Source organism: Cynocephalus volans, chromosome 8 (genome assembly GCF_027409185.1).
Source record: "Cynocephalus volans isolate mCynVol1 chromosome 8, mCynVol1.pri, whole genome shotgun sequence".
Classification (NCBI taxonomy): Eukaryota; Metazoa; Chordata; class Mammalia; order Dermoptera; family Cynocephalidae; genus Cynocephalus; species Cynocephalus volans.
Genome location: NC_084467.1, coordinates 31,392,983 through 31,407,801, shown reverse-complemented (window position 1 = coordinate 31,407,801; position 14,819 = coordinate 31,392,983). Strand labels below are relative to the sequence as shown.

The 14,819-nt window shown below is 39.7% G+C and overlaps 1 protein-coding gene across 1 annotated transcript; it reads right to left on the bottom strand.

Annotated features, from left to right (window-relative positions):
* Positions 1–2,315: 2,315 nt before the first annotated feature.
* On the bottom strand, positions 2,316–14,600 carry AKIRIN1 (akirin 1). The gene is made up of 5 exons (XM_063105000.1): positions 14,279–14,600; positions 10,101–10,241; positions 7,478–7,612; positions 6,097–6,168; positions 2,316–5,335 (listed from the first exon to the last, which is right to left on the bottom strand). Exons 1-5 carry the CDS (start codon positions 14,496–14,498, stop codon positions 5,325–5,327), a joined length of 579 nt encoding a protein of 192 aa, XP_062961070.1. The 5' UTR covers positions 14,499–14,600; the 3' UTR covers positions 2,316–5,324.
* Positions 14,601–14,819: the final 219 nt, after the last annotated feature.

The following is a 14,819-nucleotide window of genomic DNA, read 5'->3' as shown; positions in this document are numbered from 1 at the left end:
CCAGGATCCACGAGTTTTCTACTCTAGCTAAACAAGAATGTCTTCCCTGCACACCACCATGATTTCCCACCAGTCGTTGCTTACTTTAAGCCCCACTACTTTTGCCTACCTGAGCCCTACGCATCCTTTGAAACCTTGCTTCAACCCTACCTCCTCCCATGAAACCTTCACTGATCACTGTTGCTACTCAGAACCGCCTCTTCTTTTCCTCAGTCCAATACCTGTACCATTCACATACTTACCAACTTTTACCTTGCTTGCTTATATTCCTTGCTAGAGTCCCTTCTCAGGGATCAAGATTCGACAGACTATTTATGTTAATTCTAAGTCAGGCACTAGGGATATAAGACAGACAGACTAAGGGTACTTACATAAATTGTCAGGCTTAAAAACTCAATTTATTATCTGTCCTCCACAAATAAAGAACACAAAAGACACCAGTAATGATTGCTGAATGCCTGAGAAACACTCAAAGCCAGTATAAATACATGTCTTTCTCTGCTTAACATGTTGGGTACCAAGCCAGGTTAACAGCCTTCACTGATTAATCGAAGCTCCGAGGAGACAAGGTACACACAGAAACTTTCACTTCTGTAAATGGACCATCAGGAAATTTGGATCGACCTACCGCTACAGCCAACTAAAAAGCTATAAAGAAAATGATAAAAAATCATTTTCTTAAAAGCATCAAAAGGCTAACTTGGGTAATTAGGAATAACTGAGCCAAAATCTAAAAGAGAACCCAGAGCTAAACTTAGCACTCAGAACTGCTTTTTCCTTAAAGGCATCTGCCAATCTGCAAGAAGCTCCTACACTCCAGAGCTGAACTTTTAGAAGTATTTAGCAGCCTCGTGGGTTGAGGTGGACAAAAGTCAAAACCCAAGGCCAGCTAAAGGTAGGAACTCTTGCCAAAGACATATTAAACTGAGATTCCAAAGTACACACCTTCAAAATAAAGGTGAAACAAAAGTAAACTAGTCCTCAAGTAGACTTGCCACCTGATTTTGTATCATCTGGATGATTCAGGGAACCTCTAGTCTTCAACCTGAATTAAGATGGTTTGGAAGTATCCCCAGGCACAGGCAACCAGAAATCCTTTCTAGAGGGAGACACTCATCTTTGTCCAGTTTACTCCTGCAAATAATTTTTCAAATATATTGTCCAGCTCGCAGATAAGCTGACACATAAGGAGATGCAACACTTTATGCAACAATCAGCAAAAACAGAACAGATCATAAAGACTTCAGGCACTGAAATTATTAATCAAAGTACCACACCCTCCCTACAATGAAGTGCTATTTACGTCAAACTATGGTTTGGGGTGGGTAGTTGAAGATCTTTCCCTAAATGTGTTCCTTTCTTCCTGGAGGTGTCCAACCTTATCCAAGGTCCAGTTTAACTCTAGTAGCTCTAGAAAACTACAGCACTCTCTGAAGTGGTTTTCAATGAAGAAAATCTCCAGCATGGCAGAGAAGTCTCTTCCTTAAGAATGGTATTTTACAAACTATCTTTAAATTTGTGCTATCTTCTGATAAACATAAAATTCTCACACCTATTTTTATACCTAAAATTTCAAAATTAAACATGCCAGAAATAATTGGTCATTCTGAATCTTTTTTCCCTCCCCAAATAGCATGCACTCTGTTTAAAACCCTGAGAATCACTGCTGTAACCAGTCGTTTATTAGCTTTTTCTCCAAGATACTTCGGCAATCTGTCAATTTTCATTTGTAAGCAAAGAATTTTTTATCACGTCTCAACTTAAGGTATGTATTACCTAGGAATAACAAATGAGGGCAAGTGTCCACCAATACATGATACACCAAGGATTACAAATGAAGTAAATTTGCCTCGTGTGCTCTTTTTTCAAATGTTTATTAATGGTATAGTGTGGAGGCTGGCAAATTTTTCTGTAAAGGGCCAGAGAAAGGAATTTTCACTTGTGTGGCCCATACCGTGCTATTTGTTGAACCTACTCAAATCTGGAGTAGCAGTATGAAAGCAGCCAGACACAAATAAATACATGTATGGGAGTGTTTCAATAAAATTTTATTTACAAAAACAGGCCATAGTTTGCTGACCCCTGCTATAGTGAGTAACATATATAACATGAATATGGGGCTCACTGGTTAGCTCAGTTGGTTAGAGCGCAGCTGTCTAACACCAAGGTCATGGGTTTGGATTCCTAAACCGGCCAGCAGCAAAACAAACACCCCTCCCCCCCCCCAAAAAACCCCCACATATATAGTGAATACAGATTCACTGAAAGGCATCACTAGATTCATTTGTCATTTATCTTTTATTGTTTCCTTAGTTAAACACTTAAAAATACAAATTCTAATAAGAGACCATGATATTTTGATGTTAAGAAGGGGCTATTCATACTGAGAATCATTACTGCACACAGGAAGATTTTGGTCTCCAGATATGAAGACGACCACTATAAAGAAAACTGCAGTGACATTCTAAAGTTCATATTATATGCCCCAAGCTGTGCTAAATACTTTTTTTTACATGGACTATTTTCTTGCACTTGAAAATAAAACCCAATGATGTACATGCTATTAATTCCCATTTACAAATAAGAAAACTATGGCTCAGAGTTCACTAACTTGGCATGGTTCATATGGCAAATTAGTGGTAGAGCAGAGACTAAACTCCAGGGCTACAAATACCCAAAGGCCTTTCTTTTAACTACTGTATTATCCAACCAATTCTCCATTGTGGGCAGAGAAGATTCACCATGTATGCAAGGTTAACCTGAATTCTTGTATTCCCTGATGTTCTTCCCTTGGGGAGCTCTCAGCAATTACCTCTGCCTCAGGAGCTTTGATCTTCCCTCAACTCTTCTGACCTAGGCAAGGATACTTACTGTTTTCATTTCCCTTAAGTTTAAGACTTCACTAAAAGAGAATAGCAACTGGAATTAAAATAGAGAAAAACTTTTTAACCAGCTCACCAAATATAGCTGTTATAAAACCACAGGCCCTGGCCCATCCTTATAGGTGTTTGTAGGCTGACTTCTTTCTTGAGCTGTGATTTCCATGGGACGAAGTCACTTCCTTACAGTGCCCTTAAATCAAAGCCCTAGAAATCAAGGTCTAGAGCAAAATTCCTTCTTTTGCCAGTCTAAGACCTAACTTACAGGTCCCCATTTTCTGTCGTAAGAATTGTCTTTTCTCTGGATTATAAACACTAAACAAACATGTACAGTCTCTTTAGGGGAGATCCCAAAACCCAGACATGTTGGTGAGGTCTTACCTTGTGGGCCCAGAGGGCAATCATATTATAATATAATAGCCCAACAATACTGGGTGCCTTGAAAGAGTAGAGTGAGAATGTGTCATTTTTCTTATTGAAACCTACTCTACTTACCAACCAGAAGCCATTTAGTAGAAATGGGGGCTGACATTTGCAATAGTGAGTGAGCACATCACACTGATCTATAACAAGACTTCAGTGAGGCAGCTTTCCCCATTTCTAGTTTAGGCTTCACAACTTTGGATAGCCCCCACAGCTGCCCTTTCCTTGTTTTGGTGTGACTATCCCACTGCAGGGCCACTCCCATTTCAGCCACTGCTTTGTTCCTCTTCCAGGAACAAGTGACTATCCTGGAAAAAGAAGAGATGAAACAAACTGCCCTTCAAATATGAAGTAAAATCATTATTTAATTATTAAAAGATCACTGCTGGGTTTTTTAAAAAAAAGGTCTCTAAGTCATCAACGTACTGTTGAACTGAGAAAACGGATATAGCAACCTCATGTAAGTTATTTGAATTAATAAACGTTATCCCAGTATTAAGAAGGCAAGGTAAACAAATAGCTTAAGTATTTTATTTGTTTGCAACTAAGCTTGTTAACACTATATAATGAAAATGTACAAAGAATAATGTTGCAGTTTTTGGTTAGATTTAAGTCAAAGACATTCATTAATAAAGAATCTTCCAATGTGAATATTCCAAGAACTTCTCTAAGCCATCTGATCTGAACGACTGTCTCTGAATATTACCTTACTTTGGAAGGTATCAGCATACATTTGAATTAAACTCAGAATTTTTCAAAATAAGCCCTAATTAAAAAAACTATTCTATATTCAAACTAAAACAATTTTAATAGAACTTTCCTTTCCAGAAACAATAATAAAGGAAACAAGGCATTTTGTAAAATGTGGTCCTGAACAAGTCACAGTAAAAAATAAGTGTATACTTAACTTCCACCTCCTCAAAACAGAGGCTACTTTCTGTTCCTCAACCTTGGAGACAAGGTGAAGAACAGCCAATAAGCAACTTCAGGCAGAGGGTTGCCAAAACAAAGCTCAAGCAGTTGAACACGGACACCTCAAAAGAATTTGGGGGAACCTGACCAAAGAATCCAAATTCTGTTTTTAATAACCAATACAAAGGTGAAGTGGCTCCTCCCAGGTAGCAGTGCCGCCAGGGCCTGGCCCAGCCCCATGCTCACCTACATTATGCTCTTGAACAAACCCTGATGCTCCTGCTCCAGGGAAGACATTCTCCCTTTAGAGGTTCAGTGTCCAGGGAGCTCTTTGATTGTGTGAATGAGGTGAGCGACGACTCCATGTGGGTATTTTAAGGCTTGGAGTCAAAGGATTTCTCTAACACAATTAGGCAGAGTCCATGCATCAATGGCCTGTCTCTCCACTTTGTTTTAATTTCTCACCGCATTTGTAGATCTAGGACCGCAGACCATCACTACATCATCATAATCACGTCTAATGTCCATCCTAACTTATGATTCATATTCTGTGCCTGGAAACAGTCCCTGTATTTAATAATAATACCTACACATAAAACAATCCACTGTTACAACTTATATGGTCACAAAACATTAATGATCTTCTGTAGACCAAAAAATGTTTTTAACCATAATTGTCGTGCATCAAATTCACAGCCAGAATCCCCAAGATCAAAAAAATTTGCACAATACAAATAATAACTTAAAATATACATACACACATATACACACACTCTCATACACACTTCTTACAGAACTGTGCTCGGGGAAACTCCATTTGTTGAGTGCCACTGAAGGCATATTTTGCTAAACTGCTGCTCCAGGTTTTTGTTTGGAAAATCTATCACAGTAGGGCACAGCTGTTTATTGGACGAGCAGAAAAGAAAGATATGCTTGTGGCAACCAGAAAGTTTTAAGGTCTTTCAAGTTGTATAAAATGGACCTGCAGAAACGTTTAAGTGTTCTCAGGATGCAAAGTTGGAGCTGAAATGTGATATCAAACCAGTTGCAAAAAGTGTACAGCAGCCATCTCTTGAGGTCAAACCTGGTACCCAGATATGCAAGAAAGCTTCAGGACACATCTGTAAGTTAGGAATAAAAAACAAAAAGGTAAGAATACCAAAAAAATGTATTGTCGTGTTTTATTTATATTACCTAAAAGTAAATGTGATAAACAGCATGGAAACATGAGTTGCCACTTAAAAAGTACTAAACAAGGGATAGCTGTTAGAACATGGTGCTGATAACACCAAGGTCCAGGGTTTGATCCCTGTACCAGTTAGCCACCAAAACAAATGAACACACAAACAAAAAAACTAAGCCTCAAGAACTTAAGAAACCTGAGCCAAGTTTAGTTAGATATACTAATATAGCTATTTATAATTTATGCTTTGAGTAATTGGTAGTTGCGAAATGTTTAGATTTAAGAAATCCTGACCACACACCTGATAAACTAGCTTAAGGAATCAACTTTCATAAAAGAACTTGAACTACCTTTCTGGAGAAAACACAGGTGACAAACTGGTGGTAGAGACAGACTACCTAGGTTTCAATCTTGGCTGAACCAGTAGCTATATGAGCTTGGCCACATTATTTAACCTCTTCTAAGTGCTATCCCTTTCTGTAAAATGGGGCTAATAATAGTTCCATCCTCATAGGTTACGGTGAGGATTATATAAGCTTCAGTGAGGATTTAAAGAGCTTAACACTGTGCTGGGCACATCAGTAATTTTAGCTATTATTTTACTTCACAGGGGCTTTTTTTTCTCAGGAGATAAGATATTTGCTCTTGGAAGATGATATTGAGCCTGAGAAATTCAAAGAAAAACCTGGCAATACTTACAGCTTGTTGGCCTTGTCCCATATCGTCGCATAATCTGATCATGTGTAAATTTCACAAAAGATTCATATTGTTCTGTGAGGGGAAAGAAAGTTCACACTTATCCCCAGAAACTACCCAATTTTTCAAAAATCAAGTGTCAGGATCATATCTGGCTTCTCAGTTTGAATTTTCCACACTCTAAGGCCCTCCTTATAAAGGTCACTGAGATCTATTTCTTCCTCTTAGATCCCAGAGCCAACTCCCTGGCTTCTAGATTTGGTCACTAATCATCTATAATAACATTTTCCTAATAACTCTTCCCTGCTGTAACTCTATCCCCTACTTATGGCCTCCCAAGACAGAGAGGTACGCCTACTACTACAGGCCAAGAAATTTCAGCAAATCCTCTTTGGGACATGAAGTTTTAAAGCTCTTTCCTTACTATAAATTTCAACACACACAATGAGCAAAAAAGATGAGTAGAAGAGGTGGGATGGCCAGAAAGCTAAAAGAAAATTCTATACTATCTAATTGTACACAGTTCGGCATTAAATCATACTTTCTAAAGGAAAACTCAGCAGAAAGGTAGAAGATAGCCTAACATCTGTGAACAGAGAAGTGACTTAGAGCCAGCTGATTTGAACAATATTGGGGAGGGAGAGGGAATAATATACTAGAGCTTTTTCTTATAACTCATATATTAAAGGATCAAAGAAGTTCTACTATGAAGGAACCCATTTAACTGTTTAACCCAACAGTTTGCAATTTAAATTAAAGTAGACCTATTAACATTCTGAGGAACCATGTTGCATAGGTTACCATATTAGGAAATAATACTGTTAACAGGAAGAAACTAAAACTTCTCTGATCCCATCATTCTCCTTCACTAAACAGATACTACTTTCTATTCCTGATTCAGATCCCTTTCTTTCATATAAGGATCTACTTGTTGCCATCACTAGTCACTAGCTTTATTCTAACCTGAGGTAGGCTCTCCTTGCTTTATTTTACCTCCCAAATCAAAGGATGCCAGACTTCCCACATCCACAGACTCCCACCACCAGGAAGTATCAATCTGTTGACAATACTGCACTCTTCCCAAACACCTGCTGGGAGGTTAGTACCATATCCCAAACACCTGTGCACCAGCCAGCACGCCCAAATGGCCTACTCAATGCCTTTGTTCATATAGAAAATTCTTGCAAGAACAGCTTGGTTTATCTTCTTTCAGAAATGCAAATGAGAAGTCCTTCCATATAATGTGTAAATTTCATGTTTACAATCACCAGAAGAGTAACTGCAATATTCACAACTCAATAAATCCTCTTAAATGAAGCCCTATTCTTTTTTTAAGTTACTTAACTGGGAGTTAATTCGTGGCATAGTCACTGCCTTAGCCTACCTGCTAGTTTGGTATTGAGGATTTGCTCATATTCCTCCCGAATTTTATCTTCATAATCTTTTAAGAGACGCTCACATATTATTCCAACTTGTCGGAGGGTGAAGGTGGGCTGGTCCTTCTTCATCCAGGAGGAACCTGGCCAAAAGATAAATCTAGTTTACATAATATATTCTACCTGTAAGGTTCAGAATTAACAACTTTATATAAACAGTCCTCAAGATATATAAAAACTGTTTAGGAAAATTATATTTTTCACTACTTTACATGGAATATTTTCACAAAATTCTCCATTTGCTTTACAAAGCAAAATCAAAGGTAAATTGAGAGGTAGGAGGAACGACATGCATCCAGGTGTGCCAGCTGATCTGCATAAAGAAAAACAGTTCTGACACTAACAATCTCTGCTCATATGCAATGCTCATTTCATAAACAATAAGAATAAAAAGTTTAAAGCTGACATAAAACCTCTAGTCTGGATTAGAGAAAGTGGATCCACAGCATAGGACCTACAAGGCCTTTGGAGATCATTTAGACCTATGTGTAATCAAGGAGTTGCGTCCTAATCATCTGTACAACTAACCACAAAAGATACACATTCTGATTTAATTCTGGGGCAGGGCTTGGGCACCTTTTATTTTAAGATCCACAGATGATTCTGATAAGAATGGGGAATTTGAGGCTTATGAGACCAAGGGACTTGCTCAATATAAAAAAACTTAGCAAAGTCATTAACCTTTAAGGCCATCAAATCAAGATCCTAACAAGTTCAAGCATATTCACAAAGAGTTCCTTTTTGAAGTATGGATGAAGGTATACAATTAGGTACTACACATCTCATCCTCTTTGAATCTAGGTTGAAAAGAGTAAAATGCTCATAAACTACTAAAGTTAGAAATCAAAATATCCCTTGGAATGCTAGAAAACATGGAAATCTAATAGTAGAACCAGAACTTTTGTGGTGGACACTACGGATTCCCTTGTCTAAAAATCTATTTTAGTTTCCTTCTAGTGTCTCCTCTGTTTCTTTTGCAGCAGAGGCTGTGAAATTCAAAACTACATTTTTCAGACTCCTTGGTTGCTAGGATTTCCGATGCACTCATGAAAGATCTAAATTAAGTACTAAGTGGGGGGATAAGCTTGCACCAGGCATCAGTTTGGGTGGTGAGGCAAAAAGAGCAACAGTCTCATTCTGGAGCTGAACAATGGATTCCACAGGTGGCTTCCTGATCATCATTAAAGCAACAGCCCTGGTGGTAGCCCAGTTCTGAGATGTTCCTCAAAGCTCAGACTAGACTCTGTCTCTTCACTCTTACGTTAGTCTGTAAGCCACTTAACACTCTGAAGCAAATCATTTTTTGCTTAAACAAACCAGAGTATATTTTTTTCTCTACAAATGAAACCTAACTAAAACATCCAACCAGTCATTATTTATAACTGTTTTTCTACCCCTAACATATTCTATTATTTCCAAAGTATATAAGGGTACTTCAACAAGAGCATGGGAAAACAATTAAAAGACGATATGAATCCTTCCATAAACGTTTTGAAGTACACTTGTATTACTAAATCTCAAGAGAAGATTAAGGTGAGACTTGCTAGCTCTAACCACTGAAAGGTCTATCACTCATGTATGTGCAAAAGCAATTAGAAGAGATGTCGCTATTCCCGAGCCAGGACCTCTGGATTATAAGGAGACAATTAAAAAAATAAAAATAACTTATTGAGGTGAAATTCATGTTACATAGAATTAACTATTTTAAAGCCAACAATTCAGTGGCATCTACCAGTCACAAAGTTGTGCAACCTCTACCTCTATCTAGTTCCAAAACATTTCCATCACATCAAAAAGTAAAACCCCTCACCCATCAAGCAGTTTCTCCCCATTCTCCTCTCCCCTAGCTCCTGGCAAACACCAACTTGTGTTCTTGTAAGGAGGTAATTTTTAATCAAGGTAACTTTTAACCCTCAGAACTGTTAAAAAGTAGAATCTTTACGTAGAGACAAACTCCTCTACTGTTAAGGAGACGGAGTTCACTGTCAGAGATATTCAAACACTGGTTTGTTGACTATTTGCAGGGATATGGCAGGCAAGACTAGTTCACTATGTGACCACAAAGATTCCCTCCAACTCTGAGATTCTGTTTTTGAGCACATCCTTTCTGACTACCTATCAATGATGTTAGAGCAGCACTGTCTAACAAAACTTTCTGCAGAGATGGAAATGTTCTACAGCTGCATGTCCAATACAACAGCCATATGTGGCTACTGTACACCTGAAATGTGACTACTGCATCTGAAAAACTGAATTTTTAAATTTTAATTTTAATTAACTTAAAATTAAATAGCCACATGTGGCTAATGGCTACAGTAAGTAATACTGTAGTTATAGAGGACATTACTCTTTCTTGCACTGGGTGGATGGAAGCCCAATCAAATCAATCCAAGTTCTTTCCCAATTTCATGACTTTGTGGTTTTTAAAGTATTTATGAGTAGTAATAATATACTGCATCCACTTTACTGATTTTATTACTTTAGAGGACATCAATTCTGGACTGGGAAACTATCATTATAAGTACCATTTACAAAGTCTTAAATGAATTTTGAACACCAAAGCATGCTTACCTGGAGAACTAGGTGCTGTTAGTGCTGAAGAATGAGGCTGACTTTCTGAAGTACAAGCTTCACTTTGATTAAGAACAACTTCTAAATGTCTCCACCTCTGATAACGACTATATTCTTGTTTTATGTTCTGAAAAATTTGCTCTAATAAAAAAGAAACAAACTTAAGCATTCACTTTATTGTCTCATAACTTCAAACTTTCTTCAGAAGTGGGAGTAGACAAGTAAGGTCTTTCTTTTTACTAGACTTTAGATACTCCCTTTAGAGACTCTCCTTTTAGGTCTCAATTTCTTCCCTCCCCCTCATGTTATTAATATTAACAAGAAACTTGTTTATACTGTATAAAACATTCCTCCTATAGTACCAGAAACAATGCACTCTTATTGCCACTATTTCAACAATGCATAGAATAGCGGCTATATGCGTAAGCCACCCAGATAATTCCCTTCAGGTTTTCCTATGGCAGTGAAGACCAGATCTGCTGACAATTAGTACAATTTACAGTAAAAGAAATCTCCCTTTACCTAACAGGGCATTATTTTTTATTTCCTTTAAGTTTTGCAATTTCACAAACTAGAGTATTAAAGGGTGAGTCTCTTACCACCCAATGCTTTCTAACAATGAAGTTCTTGTTCCATATGGGACCCTTAAGATCCTTGGGGAAGAGGACAGCAGAAACCATTATGTTTAGAGCCTGGACACTGATGAGGGGAAGAGCTGACGTTTACTGCTTGGAATGATGGTCAGAATTTAGAAAAGAATTTTCTGACCCTATAAGAGGCAATATTTGGTAAGATTCAGATTACTATTCTGAATCAAGGTAATCACAAACCAAACTTGTTTAACGCTATTAAAGGGAGTCCAGGAAACACAAATTAACTAACCACCTTCAAGTGCACTCTTAGAGACAACAAAGAATCGGGAAGGATGTGGTTTTCAAGTTTTTTCTTTTTGTGGTGTGACACCACCTAATTAGAAAAAAACAAACCAAAAAACAAGAAAACTGCATCATCCCCCCAACTCAAGTTATTCTAGTGTATACTTTCTATAACCATATATTTTTAATGGTGGAAGGTGTTAATAATGCCACTTTTACTAGCTGTGTGACTGTAATCTCGGGAAGTCATTTGGGATCTTTAGTCTAGTTCTTCAATATAAATGTCAAAAGTACCTGATAAGGTAGTGAGAATCAAAATCAAAGATATTAATAATGCCATAACAAGTGACGGTACAGTACAGGAACAAACACGAAATCAAAACCTAAACTCTGGAACAATGTGGGTTAGCAATAATTTCTTTTAAGAGTACTACGAAGTTCATATCTTAGATCCCTAAATTTATGAAATCTTCACATTTTTAAAATATATTATTCCTTAAGCACATACTTGTCAGATTCAATACAAGGATGTAAGGAACTGCAAAGACTTGAAACAAGAAAGGACAAGTATGAAAACAATGCTCATGAGAACAGAAGGTCTTTGATAAACCTCTAACTGCCTCTTATATGGCAAAGTGAACAAATGGGAAGATACAACTATGAGGTACATAGAAGGACTAGTAAATCCAAGAATCTAAACATGGTATCCACAGGAGAAAAACAAGGTAGTAAATATGATTTTCTTCCAAAGGAGGCCACATAAAACAAGAAACATTTTTTAAAAAAGAAAAATGCAAATTTATTTTTTTTAACAGTGGATAGTAATTTTAATTCTTTATTATTTGAACCGTGCTTCCAGATTATATCAGGCTACTCCCACCTCAAAACTCTGCAGTGGTTACAGACCAAAATTCAAGCTGCTACAGATCAAAATTCAAACTCTTGAACATGGCATTCAATGCCTTTTAAGACCTGTCCCCAATTTATTTTCCCAGTTACATCATCCACTACAAGCCAGTTGCATCAAACTATTCTTTCCTTAATTTGCAGGTTTTCTGGCCTAAGCTCTAGCAGTTTCCTTTTACCTGAAATGGGGCTGTGCTTTTCCCCCAAATATTATTGAAGACTCAACTAAAACACTACCTCCATCCAGAGGTTATTCCCAACTCTCAAGTCATGATAAATTAAGTGTTTTGCATCTAGACTCACTCTATGTTTACAAATATCTCCTGTGGTTGGACCCCCTTCCATGCCTGGTACCCATCTAACAGTCAGTAAATTTAATAAAAGGCTTAATTTTATAGGCTCTTTCCACAAAAAGTGCTATATTACACATCTTTTTTTAAAGTGAAGTAAAAACAGTTTTTTGACCATTTCTCACAGAAGTTTACAACCCTTGAGATAACAGTAGGATGTTAGAAAATGAAGTCACTGATTTTAAAATTCATTTTTCCATCAGTCGGCTTTATTCTTTCTACTTGTATAGCAACTAACATTACCTCCCCATTCTTCCTTTCTAATCTGGAAGGCATCTTTCACTTAAGTCAAAGTATTAATACTTTCTGCAGCTATCTTGACGGATCCTCAACTAAAGATAGATAGGGAAAGTATTAATTCCATTTTGCAGAACAGAGACCCAAGAAGATTATATGAAAGATTACATGATTATCCCTGGGTATCTGCAAGAGCTGAAGTAAAAAAAAAATCACTCCAAGTGGACACCTGTGCCCCCTGTTTTGAGAACTCTTACAAAGAACTTTTGCAAACATTATCTCATTCTGTACATAAGGCTATACAGAATTAAGTGTTCAGGGAATTTAAAGCAGAACAGAGTTCCTTATGGGACAGGTTAGTGAGGTAATGGAAGGGAGATTTGAAGAAATGGCCTCATTGGGATCAGCAAATAGAAAGGAAAAACATGATTCAAGCATAGCAAGGTGGGTCTGGGGAAAACAGCAGAGGAATAGTGTGAAGAAAATTTATAAAAGACCAACTAGGTAAGATATGGTTATAGTTGATAAATTGTTTGAATTCCAGGGTAAAGAACAGGTGAACACAAGTAAGGATACAAAGCCTGGAAGAGCTTAGCTGACCGCAGGAATCCTGGTGTGAGAAGACAAGGGCCTGAAATTTGCATTGTGGATAAGCAAAGGAAAGAAGAAATGAATCCTAAAGGCACTAGTAACTGAAAAGGGGTGAGGAAAGAATGATTGTAAGGCGATCCTAAGGTTTTGCTTAAGCGTGAGGAATAGAAAAACACACAAAGAAATGATTTGCCAAAATCTATTTTTGAGACCCCCTCATTTCTGGCAGCCCTTTAAAACTGCTGAATATTAATGCTGATGCACTTTTCCTCTGTACTCTAGGTTTCTTTACTCTATGCACTGTGATTAGGTCTCTTTACTGTCACACTAGCCATTCCCTTTCCTTGGCCAAAGTGGAATGCCTTATTGAAGGACAGTACCTCTGTTACGGATAGCTGAATTCTTGCTTCCAGAATCTCCTGGTATGTTGAAGGATTCTCAAATTCTAGCTAACGACCTACCGATTTCAAGCCATATATGGTACAAGACAATAGCCAAACAATAAAAGAACACGGCCAGTACCTTAGAAATAGTTAGGTTAAAATCAGTTTTCATGGGCCGGCCCGTGGCTCACTCGGGAGAGTGCGGTGCGGATAACACCAAGGCCACGGGTTCGGATCCTATATAGGGATGGCCGGTTTGCTCAGTTGGTAGAGTGTGGTGCTGACAACACCAAGCCAAGGGTTAAGATCCCTTTACCTGTCATCTTTAAAAAAAAAAAAAAAAATCAGTTTTCATGATTCCTGCGGCGGTCTCTGGTCCCTAAAGGCTCCGAGAAAACAGGCCTCCCTATAAGCTACAGTACAGTGCTGAACAGCACACACTCACGCCCCTTCCCAGTAACCCGCCCCCACGCCGGGTTCGTGAGTAGAATCCAATTTTCCATGGCCCACTGGATCTGCAGGGCGGCTCAGTACAGGCCCGGGCAGCGGAGGCAGGAGGGGCTTCGAGGACGGGGAGGGCCCAGAACGGGGGTATTCCCATATTCCTCTTGGTGCCCACCCCTCCAGGATCTCCAGCTCCAGGAAAACCAAGAACCGACACTGTGGCCCCAGTACTCCCCGCGGATATCCCCGGAAGCAACCAGGCCCAGCGGCCCCCCAGTTCCCTTTTCTCAAAGCAAAGAAGGGGTTCGTGGGTGAATTGGCCCGGCATTCATAACCCCCCCCCAAAATGGCTGGGCCTGGCTTCCTGCCAAGCCCGCAGCAGCGTAGGTTACCCGGAGTTGGAAGGCGCCGCTCGCTGCCGGGCGGGGCGGGCTGCTGCAGAGTCGGCTGTAGGGTCTGCATCTGAAGCGACGGCGGTGGCTCGGAGTCCAGGGGCCTGAGGCCCGGAGTGGGGCCGGGCAGAGGGGCGCAGCGCCGCCGCTTCGGGGAGCCGGGGCTCAGCAGCGCCGCCTCGAACTCCATGGGCCGCTTCAGCGTCGCCCCGCACGCCATGCCGCTGAGGGGCCAGGAACCAGGAGCGGACGCGGCTGTAACTGCAGTCCAACCTCCAGCTCCTCAGCGGCGCTCACAAGCCAAGCCGGCTCCAATGGCGCCTCCAGCACCCGGCAGCGGCGCTGGCCCCGCCTCCTGTGACGTCACGGGCGTTCGCCACCGCCCGGCAGAGGGGAGGAAGCCGGAAGAAGGACGCTCTGGGAGGTCCGACAGCGACGGCCCGGCCCGCGGCGCCCCCTGCTGTGGAAATGGAACGGCCTGGGCGGAGAGCGTGGTCACCAAGCAACACTGGGAAGGCCCCCACCCCCGCCTCCCCCCCAT